General features: G+C 71.5%; 4 protein-coding genes across 5 annotated transcripts in view; 1 reads left to right on the top strand and 3 right to left on the bottom strand.

Moving 5' to 3' along the window:
* The first annotated feature begins 1,313 nt into the window (after positions 1–1,313).
* Positions 1,314–7,715, top strand: APBB1 (amyloid beta precursor protein binding family B member 1). Its single transcript, XM_064647225.1, has 14 exons — positions 1,314–1,404; positions 1,726–2,333; positions 2,583–2,761; positions 3,186–3,242; positions 3,313–3,410; positions 3,833–3,869; positions 4,150–4,287; positions 4,374–4,498; positions 5,272–5,386; positions 5,765–5,849; positions 6,261–6,344; positions 6,442–6,563; positions 7,044–7,220; positions 7,333–7,715. The coding sequence occupies exons 2-14, from the start codon at positions 1,844–1,846 to the stop codon at positions 7,498–7,500; spliced, it is 1,875 nt and encodes a 624-aa protein (XP_064503295.1). The 5' UTR covers positions 1,314–1,404; positions 1,726–1,843; the 3' UTR covers positions 7,501–7,715.
* Positions 7,675–12,379, bottom strand: SMPD1 (sphingomyelin phosphodiesterase 1). 2 transcript variants are annotated; one of them, XM_064647224.1, is made up of 6 exons: positions 12,127–12,379; positions 10,207–11,015; positions 9,556–9,727; positions 9,400–9,476; positions 8,624–8,769; positions 8,057–8,555 (listed from the first exon to the last, which is right to left on the bottom strand). In XM_064647224.1, the coding sequence occupies exons 1-6, from the start codon at positions 12,349–12,351 to the stop codon at positions 8,140–8,142; spliced, it is 1,845 nt and encodes a 614-aa protein (XP_064503294.1). In that variant the 5' UTR covers positions 12,352–12,379; the 3' UTR covers positions 8,057–8,139. The 2 variants fall into 2 exon arrangements, with proteins under 2 accessions (XP_064503293.1, XP_064503294.1); XM_064647223.1 differs by lacking the exon at positions 8,624–8,769 and having other exon boundaries at positions 7,675–8,555.
* The window catches only part of NUP98 (nucleoporin 98 and 96 precursor), a 209,302-nt gene continuing 203,365 nt past the window's right edge, over positions 11,802–17,738 (bottom strand). The window contains exon 34 of the mRNA XM_064647206.1: positions 11,802–11,813. The gene's annotated coding sequence lies outside the window, so the exon portion shown is untranslated. The remainder of the gene's footprint in view (positions 11,814–17,738) is intronic.
* CCKBR (cholecystokinin B receptor) lies at positions 13,051–17,602 on the bottom strand. Its single transcript, XM_064647230.1, has 5 exons — positions 17,134–17,602; positions 15,882–16,133; positions 14,643–14,907; positions 14,444–14,571; positions 13,051–14,150 (listed from the first exon to the last, which is right to left on the bottom strand). Exons 1-5 carry the CDS (start codon positions 17,288–17,290, stop codon positions 13,633–13,635), a joined length of 1,320 nt encoding a protein of 439 aa, XP_064503300.1. The 5' UTR covers positions 17,291–17,602; the 3' UTR covers positions 13,051–13,632.

The raw sequence follows: 17,738 nt of genomic DNA, 5'->3' as shown, positions 1-17,738 counted from the left end.
CCAACAGGGTGAGGGTAAACAAGGCCCAGGGCTGGCTCCTGCCCTTGGGTCACCACAACCCCCTGGAATGCTCCAGGTTGGGACAGAGGGACTGGAAAGCTGAAAAAGGCCTTGAGGGTGCTGGTGACAGAGGCTGGACATGAGCCCAGGTGTGCCCAGGTGGCCAATGGCCCCTGGGCTGTGCCAGCCCCAGTGTGGGCACAGCCCCAGGGCAGGGACTGTCCCCTGTGCTGGCACTGCTGAGGGACCTCCAGGGCTGTGTCCAGGTCTGGAACCTCATGGAAGGGAGACACTGAGGGGCTGGAGCGTGTGCAGGGAAGGGAAGGGAGCTGGGGAAGGGGCTGGAGCAGCAGGAGGGGCTGAGGGAGCTGGGGGGGCTCAGCCTGGAGAAAAGGAGGCTCAGGGGGGACCTTCTGGCTCTGCAACCCCCTGACAGGAGGGGGGAGCTGGGGGGGGTCGGGCTCTGCTGCCAGGGAACAAGGGACAGGAGGAGAGGGAACGGCCTCCAGCTGTGCCAGGGGAGGGTCAGGTTGGACAGGAGGAGGAATTTCCTGCTGGAAAGGGTGGTGAGGCCTTGGCAGGGGCTGCCCAGGGAGGTTTGGAGTGCCCAGCCCTGGAGGTGTCCCAGGAAGGCCTGGCCGTGGCACTCAGTGCTCTGGGCTGGGGGACAAGGTGAGGATGGGGCACAGAGTGGAGTCTATGGGCTGGGAGGGCTTTTCCAGCCCCAGTGATCCTGGGATTCTGTACTGGGTCAGACTGGTCCATACTGGGAGCAGGGATCCCGCACCCCGTGTCCCCATTTTGCCCCAACAGCCCGGGGCGGATCCCCCGGGCCGCCCCGGTGCTGCCATTCCGGCATCGGTCAAGAGCTGGAGCCCCGCGACTCCCCGGGCCCCCTGTACCAGTGCAGGGACACGGGCGGTGTGGGGGTCACCGGCTCCGGGGGTGGCACCGGGGGGGCCGCAGGTCCTCCAGCCTGCCCGGTTCCTGCTGCGCCCCCCGGGCCGGGCAGAGCCCCCCGTCGCCGGCAGTGCCCGGGGAGGTCCCGGAGGGTTCCCGCTATTCCCGGGGGTCCCGGAGGGTTCCCGCTGTTCCCGGGGGTCCCGGAGGGTTCCCGCTATTCCCGGGGGTCCCGGGGGGTTCCCGCTGTTCCCGGGGGTCCCGGAGGGTTCCCGCTATTCCCGGGGGTCCCGGAGGGTTCCCGCTATTCCCGGGGGTCCCGGGGGGTTCCCAGTATTCCCGGGGGTCCCGGGGGGTTCCCGCTGTTCCCGGGGGTCCCGCGCGGTGCCGGCGCGGGAGGGGGCGCTGTCTCTCCGCTGTCCGGAAGCGGAAGTGACGCAGCCCCTGAGCCCCCCCCCCCCAGACCCCCCCCGCGACCCCCCGGCAGCGGAGCCGCCGCCGCAGGTACCGGGAATGGGATCGTGATGGGAACGGGAACGGGGGTGGAGACGGGGATGGAGACGGGGATTGACGGGAGGGAACGGGGGGACGCGCGGCAGTGACACGGGCCGGCCCCGCTGCGCTGCGGGGGCGATGGGGGGCCGGGAGCGCTGAGACCCCGCGGAGCCGGCCCGGGCGGGGGGTCCGTGCGTGCGGGGCCTTCGGGGGTCTCCCCTGGCCGGGCCGCGGGGCAGGAGCGGGGGGACCCCGGGCGGGGGGGAGCCGGGGGGTCGTGGGGTCCGTGGCCGGGGTGCCCTGCCCGCGCTGCCCCCCCGCTCCCCCCAGGCCCGATGGACGCGGGGGCGCCCCGGGGGCTGTAGGACCCCCCCAGCGGCAGGAGCGGCCGGGCCGGGCCGGGGGGTCCCGCCGTGCCGGGGGTCGCGCCCGTCCCCGTGTCCTCGCCATGTCGGGGGCCCTGAGCAAGCGCAGCGACCTCGCCAACGACAACCGGTGCCCGGGGCTGAGCCTGGGGCTGTCCCCCGAGCCCCGCACCGGGCCCGGCGGGGCCCCGGCCGAGGAGCTGCCCGGCGCCGGCTGGGCGAAGGCCGGCCGGGACCAGAACCGCAACGAGCTGGAGCCGGGGCCAGGCCCGGGGGCGTCCCCGGGGGCGCTGGAGCCGGGGGTCCAGGCCCGCAACGCCAGGAACGCCGCCGGGGACCCCCGGGCGCTGCTGATCGGCGCCTCGGAGGAGGAAGAGGAGGAGGAGGATGAGGAGGAGGACGAGGAGGAGGAGGACGGGGCCGGGGTCTCCCCGCCGGCCCTGGGCGCGGAGCGGGGCCCGCGGGAGCCCCCCGGGCGCAGCGCCAGCCGCCTCTTCGGGGGGCCCGGCCCCGGCAGCGACGAAGACTCGAGCTGGGCCACGCTGAGCCAGGGCAGCTCCCCTGACGAGCCAGGTGGGCATCACGGTGACTTGTGACTGCCCCACGGCTGCCCCTGCCTGCTCCTGCCCCGTGCCCCCATGGTCCCGTCTGCCCCCACCCCTGGCTGTGTGCCCACCGCTGCCCCCCAGCCCCCGTTAGCTCCATGGCCCCCCCCTTTGCCCCCTTGTCCTTGTGGAGCCCTCCTGGGGGTCCCCATGTCCCTGGGCACGGGGGCTGTGTGTGGGGCTGGGCTGACCCCTCTGACTCCCCCGTGCCTCCCAGAGTCGCTGTGGCCGCGCGATGCAGGGGCACACGGGGACCTGCCCCCCGGGTGGCTGCGGGTGCAGGACACCTCAGGCACCTACTACTGGCACGTCCCCACTGGCACCACCCAGTGGGAGCCCCCGGGGGGGCCCCACGAGACCCCCTCCGATGGCAGCACCCCCACCGAGGGGCCCGCCGTGAGTGGGGACTGGGGGGTGGCTGTGGGGCAGCTGAGGGATGGGATGGGTGTGGGGTCACCGTGGGGTGGCTGTGGGGTGGCTGTGGAGCAGCTGTGGGGAGGCCACAGAGTGGCCATGTGGCTGCCGTGGGGTGGCTGTGGGGCAGCCGTGGGCCGTGGGGTGACTGGGGGCAGTTGTGGGGCATCTGGAGGTGGCTGTGGGTGTTTGTGGTGTTGCTATGGGGCATCAGGGGTTGTGGGTCAGGAGTGGGGTGGCCGTAGTGTGCTGGGGGGTGACTGGGAGGCAACCACGGGGTACCTATGGTGTGACTGGGGGCTGCTGTGGGGTGGGATGGCTATGGGACACAGGATGCCCGTGGGGTGGCCGTGGGCTGCTGTGGGGCTGCCCCACGGTGCACCCTGACCCAAACCACCCTCCCCAGCTCTCCTGGACGAGCTTCGCCCCAGCCGAGACCTTCGGTGACGGAGACTTGTGGAAGGTGAGGGGGGGCAGTGGGGGGAAGGGGAGAGGAGGGGTCAGTGGCCCACCGAGCCCCCCCTGCCCCCCAGGACCCCACGGCCGAGGAGGAGGAGGAGGAGGAAGATGAGGAACCGGGAGTGTCAGATGCAGAGACGCCGTCGCCAGGCCCAGGATCGCCGGGAGAGGGGTGCGGGGGGGGCTGGGGGGACACGGGGGCTGTGGGGGGCAGGGGGCTGTGCCTGGGCCCCGTGGGGAGGTGGGACCTCAGGGCACAAGCAGCATGGGAGGAGGGAGAGCTGGTGTGGGCTGGGAGCCAGGCTCTGGGAGCAGAGACCCAGGCGTGGGGGGTTCCAGAGTCACGGGACAGGGATCCAGGTGTGGGGAGTTCAGAGTCATGGGAGGCAGAGATCTAGGTGTAGGGCAGGGGGACAGAGTATGGGGGTCAGGGGTTGTGGGGTGGAGGGACCCCAGGGTTCAGGAAGCAGTGGTTGGGTGGGGAGGGTCCCAGGGTCTTGGAGGTTGGGGGTGGGGGGCCTCCCAGGGTATACATGGCTGGAGTTGGGTGTCCCAGAGTCTCTGGGTGAAGTTGCTGACCACCTCCCCTTGCAGCATGGCCCTGGGTGAGGAGGACGTGCTGAACTCCAAGGTAGGGCTGGTCCCTGATCCTCTAATCCACAGGGCCCCTTCCCCGCCCCTGTGGGATCTGGCCCACTGTTGGGGGGCTGAGCGACCCTCTTCAGGGCTGCCCTGGGTGTCACCCCCATGGGAGGGGCCTCGGCTGTGCCCCGCTACGAGCCCACCCTGACCCAGGACTGGAGGCTACACTGGGAGGGGGATGGGTCTCTGCTGGGGGCTGGGGCTGCCCCTGCTTCCCCCTGCCCCTCTGTCCCCGAGCCCCACACCCCCCATGACCCCACTGCCCCCAGGGCCTGCCGGTGCGCTCCCTGGGCTGGGTGCAGCTGCGGGAGGAGGAGCTGGGGCCCGGCCGCAGCAGCGGCACCGTCAGCGCCTGCATCCGGCAGCTCTCGGGGCCCCGCGACGGCCCCCCTGGCACCTGGGGGGAGGTGAGTGACCCCAGACCCCCTGGCCCCCCTCACCGCCACCCCAGCACCTGGGGCGGCTGAGGGAGCGCCTGACCCTGTGCCCCCAGGCGCGGGCACTGCTGCTGCTCGAGGGCCGCACGCTGAAGCTCGTGGACCCCCGGGACCGGGCGCTGCTGCACGCGCAGCCCGTGGGCGGCATCCGCGTGTGGGGCGTGGGGCGGCACGGCAGCAGGTGGGGGCACAGGGTACCCCCGTGTGGGGTGTGGGGTGGCACGGCAGCAGGTGGGGGCACAGGGTACCCGTGTGTGGGGTGGCACGGCAGCAGGTGGGGGCACAGGGTACCCGTGTGTGGGGTGGCACGGCAGCAGGTGGGGGCACAGGGTACCCGCGTGTGGGGCGTGGGGTGGCATGGGGCCAGGTGGCGGTTGCACGGGGGGCTGGTGTCTGCAGGGGGCTGGGTGCATGTGGGCTTGGGGTCCTTTGTATGTGGGGTGCAGAGATGGGGAGGGGTCTGGGTGTGTGGGGGTCCATGGGGCTTGGGGGTCCCACGTGCATGGAGTGGGGGCTCTGGAGTCCCACTTATATGGGGCTGGGGGCTTGCCATGTATGTGGGGCACAGGGATGGGGGAACCTGGGTGTGGAGGTGGGCAGGGGGCCAGGGGGTTCCATATGGGTGAGGTGTGGGGGTCTCGTGTACAGGACTGGGGAGTCCCACATGTGGGTAGCAGATGGGGGCCATGGGGTCTCAGCACTGAACCCCCCAGCAGGGAAGGGTGTGGAGCAGGGTCAGACCCAGTTCTGGGGGATTGTGGGGGTCCTGGGGCTGGAGGGGGGATCCACGCCTCCCCTGCCCCATCTAACCCTGCTCTGTCCTGCCGTGCTGCCGGGGACGCAGGGAGAGGTACGGCCCCAACCTGCCCCCAGCCCCCCAGTGCCCCCAGGCCCAGCCCACGCTGGGTAGGGAGGGGGCGGGGGGGGTCCTGAGCACATTCCCCCCTTCCCCAGGGACTTTGCGTACGTGGCCCGGGACCCCCTGACGCAGGTGCTGAAGTGCCACGTGTTCCACTGTGAGGGGCCGGCCAGCGCCATCGCCGCGGGGCTGCACCGCGTCTGCGCCCAGGTGAGACCCCCCAACCCCCCCCGGACCTCCCTGCTGGGCTGCACCAGGTCTGTCCCCAGGTGAGACCACCCCATTTCCCCCCGGGACCTCCCCTGGCCTGTACCACGTCTATGTCCAGGTGACACCCCCAAACCCCGCTTCCCCATCCGGGTCTGGGGGTAGGTGAGATCTCCGGGGTCCCCCAGGCCCCCCAGCCAGCCCCCAGGGTGAGCCCCTCTCCTCCTGGTGTCCCCACAGAACAACCAGGCGGTCCCTGGGGATCCTTGTGGTGTGACATCCAGGGGAGCCATGGTGTGACGTCCAGGGGGCCGTGGGTCACCAGGGGGTCCTGGGGTGCCCGTGGTGTGACACTGGGGGGGTTTGTGCCCTTGTCCCCAGCTGACGGAGGAGCGGCGAAGCGCCCGAGCAGCGGCCAACGGGCTGGGCACGGACCACCCCCGGCTGGGGGAGCCCCCCCTGCAGGGTACGGGGCATGGGGCCGGGGGACCCCCCTGCAGGGTGTGGGAGGGGGAGGTACCTGTGAGGGAGCAGGGGAGATCTGGGGGGTACCCTGGAGGGGATTGGGGATCTGGGGGATGGTGGGGGAGAAAAGGGCTGGAGGAGGGCTGGGGAGGGGGCATGGGGGGGTCCAGGGCAGGGGGCTCATGTGTCCGGAGGCTGCATGTGCTGGGGGGTGGTTGGGGAGAGGGTGGGTGTCGAGGGGTTCAGGGAGGCTTTGGGGGCTCCTGACAGTGCCCCCCTAGTGGAGTTCCCAGTCCCCAGGAGCGAGGTGGTGCAGATGGGGGGTGTTGGGGTGTGCTGGGTGAGGACTGAGGGGTGGGGGAGCTCTGGGGGGTTTTGGGGGCTCTGGGCAGGTCTGACGTGCCCCCCACAGTGGAGTTCCCGGCCCCCAAGAGTGAGGCGGTTCAGCGCTTCCCCGTGTGTTACCTGGGCTGTGTCCCCGTTGCCAAGCCTGTGGGTGAGTGGGGGGCTCAAGGGAGCTCCCCCCGGCCTCTGGGGGATGCTGTGGGCTGGGGGCACCCTCAGGGCTGCCCTGACCCCTCTGTGCCCCCCAGGCATGGATGTGATCAACGCGGCGCTGGAGGCGGCACTGGCCCCCAGCTCGGGGGAGCCCCCCGCACCCACCCCTGTCGTGGTCAGTGTGGCCCCTGCCACCCTCACCATTGCCCACCGCCAGGTGTGTGCCCACCTGGGACCCCCACCCTGCCCTGGGGGACCCCACCCTACTTCCCCATTCTCATCAATGCCCACCACCAGGTGTGTGCCCACCTGGGACCCCCCCCTACCCTGGGGGGTTCTGTGGTGACCTCTCCCCACTCTGAGGGGCTGCAGTGACCCCCTTTCTGTCCTGGAGGGCTGTGGTGACCCCCCTCCCACTCTGGGGACCATGGTGACCCCCACCCCACTGTGATAACCCCGTCCTACTCTGGGAAGCTGCAATGACCCCCACCCACACTGGTGACCCCCCCCAGATGGTGACCCCCACCTGCACCGGTAATGCCCTCCTGCTCTGGGGGCCTCAGTGACCCCATTCTGTGTTGGGGGGCTGCAGGGACCCCTCCCCGTACCACGGGGACACAGTGTGTCCCCCACTCCACGGGGCCTTGGGGATCCCCTCCCGCCGGGGTGCCGTGCTGACCCCCGCGCGTGCCCGCAGACGGAGGCGGTGCTGTGCGAGTGCCGCGTGCGGTTCCTGTCCTTCATGGGGGTGGGACGCGACGTCCGCGCCTTCGCCTTCATCATGGCCAGCGCGCCCGGCACCTTCCGCTGCCACATGGTGTGGTGTGAGCCCAACGCCGCGGGGCTCAGCGAGGCGCTGCAGGCTGCCTGCGTGGTGAGTGGGACCCCCGAGCCCCCCGTTCCCTGTGACCCCGCTGCAGGCCGCCTGCAGGGCGAGTGGGACCCCCGAGCCCCCCTTCTCCCATCCTGACCCCCCTTCCCCGCAGCTCCGCTACCAGAAGTGCCTGGACGCGCGGCCCCAGGCCTCCAGCTCCTGCCTGCCGGCCCCCCCGGCGGACTCGGTGGCGCGGCGGGTGGGCTCCTCTGTGCGCCGGGGGGTGCAGACCCTCCTGGGGACCCTCAAACCGCGGCGGGGAGGGGCACAGACCCCTTGAAGGGGGCGAGGGCACGGGGGGCGCGAAGCGGAGGGGGGCAGGATGGCCGACCCAACGCCCCAGGGCACAGAGTTCCCCGCGGTGTTGGGTCGGGGGTCCTGCCCCACCCCCACTGCCCCTCGGGTGGGTCACACCCCCCTCACCGTCCCCAATGCATGCGGCGTAACGAGGGTCTGTGTTGTACTAAATCATTAATTAATAAACCCATTCCACCAGCCCGGCTCGGCTCTGCCTTCGGCCTCATGCGGGAAGGAGGAAGAAGGGGTGAGGGTTACGTTATTCCTGGTTTGGTTCTCCCTAAGGTGTTGTGGGGTGAGGATTGGGATGAGGAGGATGAAGGGCAGTGGGGTCCATCACACCTGTATTGGCTGGGTGATGGGAACACAAGAATTGTGTGCTGATCCTGACTCCAATCCCAATCCTGGTGGATGAGGATGGGGAGGGATAGTGGGGCCCACTGTGCCTTTATTGTGCATCTGGTGAGATGCAAGGACCACGTGCCAGTACCGAACCCAGTCCTGGCATGACCATGTGCCGACCCCACTCCCGGCCCGACTCCCAGTGTGACCATGTGCTGACTCCAACCCCGCTCCCAGTGTGACCATGTGCTGACTCCAACCCGCTCCCGGTGTGACCCGGTCAGCAGAGCTGCCGCTGTCGCCAGAGCTCCTGGATGCGTGGGAAGGGCAGGGCGGGGCGCAGGGGCCGGCAGAGCGCGGGGTCGCCGGCGCGGCCGGAGCGCAGGGCACAGAGCAGGGCGGCCTTGCAGGGGCCCCCGCAGGGCTCGCGGGGAGGGTGCCCCTTGTGCAGGTGGAACCAGAAGCGCTGGAAGAGCCGCTCGTCGTCCTGCAGCCGCCGCACCAGCAGGTCCCAGTCGGCCGGGAAGGCCGCGGGCAGCCCGTAGGCCTCGCGCGCGCCGTAGAGCCGCCGCCAGCGGGGGGGCGTCCCCGGGGGGGCCGCGTTGGCCTCCGTCAGGTTCAGGATGAAGGTCTCGTGGTCCAGCACTGCGTGGGAGCTCCCAGGGTAGGAACCGGCCACCTCGTACACGCGGTACCCTGCGGGGCAGGGACTGTCAGTGCCGGGCACTGCGGGGTGGGGGGACGTGGGGGGGGTCGGGGCGCACCGGGGTTGAGGTTGATGTAGGTGGTGACACTCGGTGCCACGAAGGCGATGGAGACAGGGCGTGACAGCGTCTCCTCGTCGTAGAACAGCTCGAACTCATCCAGGTGTGTGTGCCCGAAGAACTGTGCTGCGATGGTGCCCTCGAACCTGCCATTGTGGGGTGAGGGGGGGCAGCATCCAGACCCACAGCCCCTCACCCTGGGCCCCCAACCTGAGCCAGGCCTGGCCACTCACAGACCTCTTGTCATGGCTCTGCCTGGCACAGGCACCTTCAGGGTCCCAACCTTGGGTGCTCCAACACCATCCCCTGCCCCCCTCCCATGCTGATGCCACCCCAAGGGGGTCCAGTGTGTGGAGTGGGGGTCCAGGATACATGGGGTGGGGGTCTGGCACGTGGGGAGGGGCTTTTGATCTTTGGTACACAGGATGGGGGTCTAGGGCGAGTGGGGAGAGGTCTGACTCATGGAGTGGAGATCCAGGCCGTGGGGTGGGGGTCTGCTGTAGGGGTCCAGCACGTGGGGCATGAATGTGGCGTGCAGGGCAGCGGTCTCATGTGTGGGGTGGGGGTCCAGGGCCTGTGGACATGAGTCCGGTGTGCAGGGCAGGCGCCCAGCACATGGGGCTGGAGTCCAGGGTGCAGTGTGGGGGTCTGGCATGTGGGGCAGGGCACAAGGGCAGGGGTCTGGCACACAGTGTGGGGGTCAGGGCCAGGGGTCCAGGCTGGGGGTGTGTGGCACAGGGTGGGGGTCCGGGCCAGGGGTGTGTGTGGGCACTGACCTGCTGATGATGCGGTAGTAGTTCCAGCTCCAGCTGTGCAGGCAGTGGGCCGGGGGGATGTGCCCAATGATGTGCACCTGGGGGCAGGGACCCAGGGCTTGGGGGTGCCCAGGAACCCCGGGACGCCCCAATCTCCCCCCAGAATTCCCCCCTCACCTTCTCCCCATCACGCTCAGCATCTGCCAGGACCCCCATGAGCCACTGGAGCTGCCCCGCAGGGTCAGTGGAGTTGATGAGGAGCCAGAAGTTGGCCTGGGAGCAGAAGTTCATGTTGAGGGAGACGAGGCGCAGCCCAGGCCAGACCTGTGCTGTGTAGAACCCACCGGCCCTGCAGGGAAAGAGGGAGTCAGTGCTGTGCCCCCCAACCCATGGACCCCATACTCGTCCCACAGCCCCCCAGCTACCCACCCCCTCAGCCCACAGACCCCTGCCCCCCTCAGTTGGAGGCCCCCTTGTCCTTGGCCTGCCAGCAGCTCCCTGCACCTCAACCAGCCATGAACCCTCTCCTTGCACCTCCTCTATGCACAGACACCCCCCCGACCCTGCACCATGAACCTGAGACACCCGCAGCCCTCCAAGCCCCCCAAGTCCCTGCTAGCCCTCATTGCCCCCTAGCCCTGAGCCCCCAGTAGCCCAGAGCCCCCCATCAGCCCCAAGCCCCCCTTACCCCTGCTAGCCCAGGCCCCCCCCCATTGCTCCCTCCATTGCAGAACCCCCCCAGCCCCGTTACCCCAAACCCCATCTCCCTGACAGCCCAGAGCCCCCCGCCCCGTGCCCCCGATCCCGGTACCCCAGCGCCGTGCCCACCGCAGGGTGCGCAGGGCGGCGGGGGGCAGCCAGCCCCGCCAGGCCTCGGCCATGGCGTCGTAGAGCCAGGCGGCCGACTGGTTCCCACGCACGTAGGGCGGGGGGAAGGCGTTCACCGGGGTGGCCTCGTGATTGCCCACGGCCGGGAAGACGCGCAGCCCCCCGAGGCGGGCGCGCAGCAGGGCCGTCACCGTGCGCAGCGCCCGCAGCTGGTCCCCGCGGCTCTGCTGCCACACGTCGTGCGCGGGGATGTCCCCGGTCCAGTACGCGGCCGCGAACCCTCCGGTGCCGTTCCTGGCGCCGCCGGAGCCGTCGCCGGCGTGGCTGCTGGCGTTGGGGAGCTGTGCCAGCAGCGCGTCGATGGTGTGCAGGGGCAGGTCGCACTTGCCGTAGGTGCCCCAGAACCCCGCGGCCCCCGGCCCGTCGCGGGGGGCCCCGCGGCAGCACAGCGGGTCGGGGCAGGCGGCGGCGCTGCCGGGCGTGTACCGGCGGTCCCAGTGCAGGTCGGTGAGGAACAGGATGCGGGCGGTGGGCGCGCCGGGCGGCGGCGGCAGGGGGGGCCGCACCGGCGGCTTGGGGGCGGCGGGCAGGGACAGGTTCCAGGCGCCCAGGATGTCCCAGTGGCCGCAGCGGGGGCCCAGCAGGAGCCCGCAGGCCTCAGGCGGGCGCAGCACCGAGCGCGCCCAGGCCGCCACCACGTCGCGCTGGAACAGCTGCACGGCCTGGCGGCACACGGGCGGCCGTGCCAGCCGCAGCTCCTGGCACAGCCGCGATGCCACGCGCCCCACGCGCGCCACGTTCGGCTCCAGCTGTGGGGGTACACCAGGATGGACACAGCTCCCCGAAACATGGGTGCCCCCGCTGCCCATGCCCGCCAGCCCCCCAGGATAGGCCATGCACCCCAAACCCCTGCTGCCATCGCTGCTCCACGCCTGCCAGCCCTGCACTGGGATGGACACGGTGCCCTGTTCCATGGCCAGCCTCACTGCCCTGCACCCGCCAGGATGGCCATAGCACCCCAAATCCCTCACTGTCCTCACTGCCCCACACCCACTGGCCACAACCCTGGCACACTGCCCCCCCATGTGTCCTCACTGCCCTGTACCCACCAGCTCCCCGGGCGGACCCCACACCCTGACCCCTGGCTGCTGACACTCTCACACCCACTGGCCACCCCCAGCCCTCAGCTGGGTGTCCCGAGGCCAAAGGAGACCCACATGGCCCCCCATCCTCTCTGTCCCCTCCGTCCCCCAGCCCCGTTCCCGCCTGGGGAAGGACACGGGGTGCCTGTACCCCATCCCCACCGCAGCCTGTCCCTGTCTCTGCCTGCCCCCATTCCCTCCCATCGCTGTCCCCGAATGATGCTGCCGGCCCATCCTAGACTGTCTCAGTCCCTGTTCCCGTCCCTGTCCCAGTCCATCGCTGTCCCAGCCTGTCACTGCCCTGTCTGTCCCTGTTCCCCCAAGCAGAGCCCCTGGCCTGGCCCCGCCCGTCCCTGTCCCCGTTCCTGTCCCAGCCTGTCAGTCTCCTGTCTCCGCCCGTCCCTGTCCCCGTTCCTGTCCCAGCCTGTCAGTCTCCTGTCTCCGCCCGTCCCTGTCCCCGTTCCTGTCCCGGTCTCGTGCCCGTCACAAGCCCCGACCTGTCCCGGCCCAGCCCCGTCACGAGGGACCGGCCCGGCCTGCCCTGTCCCTGTCCCCGTCCCCGTAACTGAGCCCGTTCCTGTCCCGTCCCGCTCCCTGTCCCCGCTCCTGTCGCGTCTCTGCCGCCGTGCTCCACCCGTCCTGGTGTCCTGATGTCCCATCCCCGTGCCCCGCCCGGTATCCCCCCGGTGCTCCCCGTGTCCCGGTGTCCCCCCCGCGGTGCCCCCCGTGTCCCGGTATCCCCCCGGTGCTCCCCGTGCCCCGGTGCCCCCGTGCCCACCTGCAGCGCCAGGTCCAGCGCCCCGAACAGCACCCGGCAGGCCGGGCACGACACGTTCCTCCAGCCCCAGCGCGGCGCCGCCGCCACCAGCTGCTCCCCGGGGTCGGGGGGCAGCCCCGCCTGCGCCGGCCCCGGCAGCGCCAGCAGCGCCAGCACGGCCAGGGCCAGCGGCAGCGGCAGGGACCGGGACAGCGGCCCCGGCGGGGCCCGGGCCCCGGCAGCCATGACCGAGGGACAGGGGGCGGGGCTGGGGGCGGGGCCTGGGCCCCGGCAGCCATGACCGAGGGACAGGGGGCGGGGCTGGGGGCGGGGCCTGGGCCCCGGCAGCCATGACCGAGGGACAGGGGGCGGGGCTGGGGGCGGGGCCTGGGCCCCGGCAGCCATGACCGAGGGACAGGGGGCGGGGCTGGGGGCGGGGCCTGGGCCCCGGCAGCCATGACCGAGGGACAGGGGGCGGGGCCAGCCCGATATTCATAGAGAGAGGCGGGGCCGGGACGCGAGAGGGCGTGGCCTGTGCCAGAGGCGGGGCGGCCGAGAGCAACGGGGGCGTGGCCGTGGCCAATAGCCGGCGGAGTTATGGGGAGAGGGCGTGGCCACCTGGGGAGACACGCCCTGTGAGGGGCGGGGCCTGCGTTGAAGCGCGGGGCATGACGGGAGATGGAGTCCCGGGGCACCTCGGCGTGCCGGGAGTGTAAAGGGGGGGAGTCACCCCCCCGGAGGGCGGCGGGGTCACACTGGACCCGAGGTTCCCAGCCCCCCGCGGCTGCTCCCGCCGCCGCCAGGCTCGGGGGTCCCCGCAGCGGAGGGTCCCATCCCGCCGCCCGCCGAGCCCTGCGCGGTGCCGACCCCCCGTCCCGCCCGGGGCTGCCCGGGCAGGCGTGGTGGGAGCACAGCTGTCGCGGGTGGGCACCGGTGGCACGGCTGTCGCGGGTGGGCACAGGACAAGTTTATTGTGACTGGAGCCGGCGAGCGGCGCAGGGGGACCCCGGGCTGTGGGCGCCTCGACTTCCCCCGCTCGCAGCCTGCCCAGCCCCGAGGGTTCCCCTGCCTCGCCCTTCGCCCCCACCCAGACGGGGACTGGGGGCGGGGGGCTGAGTGGCGCTGGTGGGTGAGGGGGTCACGGAAGGGGGGGGGGGCTGGGGCTCGGGGTGCCCTGAGCTGGGAGGCAGCGGGGGGGCACAGAGGGTGCTGGCAGCACCCGGGGGTTGCAAAGTGGGGGTCTGGCTCGAGGGGGTCCGGCTGGGGGGGTCCAGCTCAGGGGGGCTGGGTTCAGGGAGGCCCCAGACACTGGTGGGGGGGGCTCAAGGGGGTCCAACTGGCAGGTCCCAGCTCAGGGGGGGCCAGGCTGCTGACAGTGGTGTAGCTGAATTATTGGAGAGTGAGGCTCTGGCCATGGGGGGCTCGAGGGGGACCGGGCTCATGGGGTAGGGGCTCAAGGGGGCCCCAGGCACTCGTGTTGGGGTACTCAAGGGGGTCCAGCTCAGGGGTCCAGCTCAGGTGTCTGGCTCAGGGGGGGCCCAGGCTGCTGACGGTGGTGTAGCTGAACTTGGAGAGCGAGGCGCTGGCCATGGGGGGCTCGTCGCTGGGGGGGCGGCGGGGGCAGCTGCGGCGGCACCCCCAGCCCGCACAGGTGGCCCCGAAGGCCTTGCGGAAGCGGCGGTTCATGAAGCAGTAGATGAGGGGGTTGGTGCAGGCCGAGGTGTAGGACAGCAGGTGGATGAAGGCGATGGGGGTCCCCGAGAGCGCCCGCTGGGCCGCCCGCGGGGCGAAGGCGCGCCAGGTGTTGGCGGCGAAGATGGGCAGCCAGCAGAGGAAGAACATGGCCACGATGACCACCAGCATGCGGATCACGCGCCGCTTGGCTGCCAGCTGGGCCCCCGAGCTGTTGACTCGTGCCCGGTCCTGCTGCGCGCCCGCCCCCAGCGCCCGCAGCTCCAGTGCCGCGCCCGGGTGCGACAGCTGCAGGTAGCACCCGTCCCCCTCGTCACAGCCGGGCACCGCGTCCCCCCCGGCACCACGCTGGGCTGTGGGGCGAGGGAGCACGGTCAGGGCCGTGGCACCGGGGGGACATGCTGCACCCCAACACCATGGGAGCATCCTCTGGGTGGTGGGATGGGGTGCAGGGGACACAGACACATCTACGGCATCACGGGGACACACTGCACCCCAAGGCTGTGGGAACATCCTACAAGGAGGTCCCTGGGAAACGGGATGTCCCCGGGGAATCCCCCGCTATGGGGAGATGGGGTGGGGGCTCTACCCTCCCTCTCATTCTGGGGCAGGGTCACCCCCAGCATCACCCCCCCCGTCCCCTCACCTGCCGCCTCCCCCTTGACGTGCAGCTCGAAGCGGATGCCGCGGTAGAGCTCGCGGGAGATGAGCCCATACGCCACCGTCATCACCACGCCCGGGATGAAGAAGAGGATGAGGAGCAGCAGGACGTACCTGGGACAGGTGGCCCCTGTCACTCAGTGTCCCCCTGTCCCCCATGCCCCCCGTACCCCCCCCGGACTCACCAGGCCTGCCGGACGCGCTCGCTGGGCCAGTGGTGCGTGCACTGCGCGGGGGGCGGGCGGGGGGCGCGGGGGGCAGCGGGGCGCGTGGTGCTGTACACGGCGTAGGGCAGCATCAGCAGCGCCGCCAGCGCCCAGGTGCCCGCGATGACACGGCAGGCGTGGGACCGCGTCTGCCAGGCGCGCGACTGCAGCGGGTTGCAGATGGCACTGTAGCGCTCGAGGGCGATGGCCACCAGGCTGAAGGTGGACACGGCCACTGACACCCCTGAGGGCAGTGGGGGGGGTCAGTGGGTGTGGCGTGATCCTACAGCCCCCCGTGACCCCCTGCAGCCCCCCAGTGCACCCCATGTACCCATGAGGTAGGTGACGAGACCCCCACCCTGTATCCCACATACCCATGCAGGACAATCCCCCGCTGTAGCCATGAGGCAGGGCAATCCTTCCCCCGTACCCTTGAGGCAGGACAATCCCTTCCCCATACCCATGAGGCAGGGCAATCCCTTCCCCATACCCATGAGGCAGGGCAATCCCCCCCCCCCGTACCCATGAGGTAGGACAATCCCCCCCCCATACCCACAAGGCAGGACAATCCCCCCCCATACCCATGAGGCAGGACAATCCCCCCCCATACCCATGAAGCAGGACAATCCCCTCCTGTAGCCATGAGGCAGGACAATTCCGCCCCGTACCCATGAGGCAGGACAATCCCCCGGTACCCACGAGGCAGGACAATCCCCCCATACCCATGAGGCAGGACAATTCCCCCCTGTACCCATGAGGCAGGACAATCCCCCGTACCCATGAGGCAGGACAATCCCCCCGTACCCACGAGGCAGGACAATCCCCCCGTACCCATGAGGCAGGACAATCCCCCCCCGTACCCATGAGGCAGGACAATCCCCCTGTACCCATGAGGCAGGACAATCCCCCGTACCCACGAGGCAGGACAATCCCCCCCCCCGTACCCATGAGGCAGGACAATCCCCCGTACCCATGAGGCAGGACAATCCCCCCCCCCGTACCCACGAGGCAGGACAATCCCCCCGTACCCATGAGGCAGGACAATCCCCCATACACACGAGGCAGGACAATCCCCCCATACCCATGAGGCAGGACAATCCCCCCGTACCCATGAGGCAGGACAATCCCCCATACCCACGAGGCAGGACAATCCCCCATACCCACGAGGCAGGACAATCCCCCCCCCTGTACCCACGAGGCAGGACAATCCCCCCGTACCCATGAGGTAGGCGACGAGCTTGCAGACGGCATCGCCGAAGACGAAGGCGCCCATGAGGCCGGGCAGCAGGGTGAAGGGCATGCAGCACAGCGCCAGGAGCAGGTCGCTCAGCGCCAGGGACAGCAGGAAGCAGTTGGTGACGGTGCGCAGCCGCCGGTTCAGCGCCAGCACGGCCACCACCAGCGTGTTGCCCCCGACGCTCAGCACGAAGATCAGCGCGTACAGCACCACGCGCACCGCCACGTCCAGCTCTGCGGGCAGCCGCGTTGGGGACCCCGGGGCGCCCCAAAGGCACCACGAGGGCACCCCCGCAGGCACCCTAAGACTACCCCGGTGGCACTCCAGAGGCGCTCCGAAGCCACCCCAGGACAGGTCCAGGCACTGGGGCTCTGGCTGGCTCCACGGGGCTCAGTGCAGAGCAGGCACCAGGCACCCCAGTGGCACCTCAAAGACACCCCCAGGGCACCCCGGAGGCACCCCGGCACAGGTCCGGGCTCCGGGGCACCGGGGCTCCAGCGTGACCGGGTGCCCTGGTGGGGATCCGGCAGCTGAGCATCCCGGCTCTCCCCGTGTGGCAGTCGCCGTGGGATCGGGGTGCTCCCGCTGACCCCCGGCTCTGCTCCGTGAGGCTGGGGGGCCCTGAGCCACACGGGTGCCCCCATCCTGCCCACCCTCCCCCGGAGCTGGGCTTCCGGTCCGTCGGCAGCGCGGGGACGTGACCGGGGACGTCTAGACCCGGGAGCCGAGTGACAGCGGGGGCTGGCGGGGGGGGGCGATGAGAGCCCCAGCCCTGACCGTGGCGTTGGGGGGTTCCAGTCGGGGAATGGGACTGGGAGGTCCCAGCCCCGTTGGTGGGTTGGGATTGGGGGTCCCGGCTGGTCAGAGGGGAGGGGTTGGGGGTCCCTGCCTCGTCAGTGGGGCCGGGGTACGGGACGGGTGGTGGCTGCGCCACCCCTGTCGGGGTCCCCTCCGCCTTCCTGCTGCCCCGGCACAGCCCGGTGTGTCCCCTCCGGGATCCCCAGCGGGACCACCGGGCAGTGCCGGGGCCGCCGAGCCTCCGGCCGGGGTGCAGGGACCGGGATGCGGAATGCGATGGAGGACACGGCGGGGACCGGGGGCGGCACCGGGCAAGGACCGGGGGCACCGGGGTGCTGGGCGAGGGGCACCGTGGCGGCACGGCGGGACGAAGCGGGGTGCCTGGGGGTGCAGGGCCGGGCACGGGGGGTCCCTCCCGCCCTCCCCCCATCTCACCTCTGGGCGCCGGGGGCCCGCGGAGGCCCCTGCGGAGGAGGTCGCAGGCGGAGCTGTTAGTCCCGGTGCCGGTGCCGTTCCCGGTGCCGTTCCCGGTGCCGTTCCCGGCGCGGCAGAGCAGCTCCTGCAGCGACTCGTTGAGGAACCGGGGATCCATGGTGGGGCCCCCCGCGCCCCCCCCCCCCCGGCAGGAGGCACCGGGAGGGATCAGGCACCGGGAGGCACCGGCAGGCTCCGGGAGGGACGAGGCTCCGCTCCGCTCCGCTCGGAGCCGCCGGTGGATGAGCGGGGGCGGCGCCCGGCGCGGGGCGGGCCGGGGCCGGGGGCGGGGGGCGGTGGCGGCGGGGGGAGCCCGGGGGTGCGAGGGGAACGCGGGGGAGTCGGGAACGGGGGAACCCGGGGGACGGCGGGGGGCACGGAGGGTCCGTAAGCGGGGCTCGGGGAGTACCGGGATGCAGGCGGAGCCCCGGGCGGGTGGGGGGGTTCGCACGGGGCTCGCCGGGAGCGCTCCTGCGGCGCCGGGCGGCGGCGGCGGCCGTCACCGCGGGGTCTGTCACTGTGGGACTGTCACCGTGTCCCCGCGAGTGACCCCGGGGCGGCCCGGC

Source organism: Pseudopipra pipra, chromosome 2 (genome assembly GCF_036250125.1).
Source record: "Pseudopipra pipra isolate bDixPip1 chromosome 2, bDixPip1.hap1, whole genome shotgun sequence".
Taxonomy (NCBI): domain Eukaryota; kingdom Metazoa; phylum Chordata; class Aves; order Passeriformes; family Pipridae; genus Pseudopipra; species Pseudopipra pipra.
This window is presented reverse-complemented; position numbering and strand designations above follow the sequence as displayed.

Excerpts from the sequence above, each read along its gene's own strand:
- APBB1 (XM_064647225.1), top strand. The coding sequence starts at position 1,844 with ATGTCGGGGGCCCTGAGCAAGCGCAGCGACCTCGCCAACGACAACCGG. Across the intron at positions 3,870-4,149 it reads AGGACGTGCTGAACTCCAAG|GGCCTGCCGGTGCGCTCCCT; the intron begins GTAGGGCTGGTC and ends CACTGCCCCCAG. Across the intron at positions 4,288-4,373 it reads CCCCTGGCACCTGGGGGGAG|GCGCGGGCACTGCTGCTGCT; the intron begins GTGAGTGACCCC and ends CTGTGCCCCCAG.
- SMPD1 (XM_064647223.1), bottom strand. The coding sequence starts at position 12,351 with ATGGCTGCCGGGGCCCGGGCCCCGCCGGGGCCGCTGTCCCGGTCCCTG. Across the intron at positions 9,728-10,206 it reads GCCGCCCTGCGCACCCTGCG|GGCCGGTGGGTTCTACACAG; the intron begins GTGGGCACGGCG and ends CTTTCCCTGCAG. Across the intron at positions 9,477-9,555 it reads CTGAGCGTGATGGGGAGAAG|GTGCACATCATTGGGCACAT; the intron begins GTGAGGGGGGAA and ends CCCTGCCCCCAG.
- CCKBR (XM_064647230.1), bottom strand. The coding sequence starts at position 17,290 with ATGGATCCCCGGTTCCTCAACGAGTCGCTGCAGGAGCTGCTCTGCCGC. Across the intron at positions 16,134-17,133 it reads CGGGCCCCCGGCGCCCAGAG|AGCTGGACGTGGCGGTGCGC; the intron begins GTGAGATGGGGG and ends GGCTGCCCGCAG. Across the intron at positions 14,151-14,443 it reads CGTCAAGGGGGAGGCGGCAG|CCCAGCGTGGTGCCGGGGGG; the intron begins GTGAGGGGACGG and ends CTCGCCCCACAG.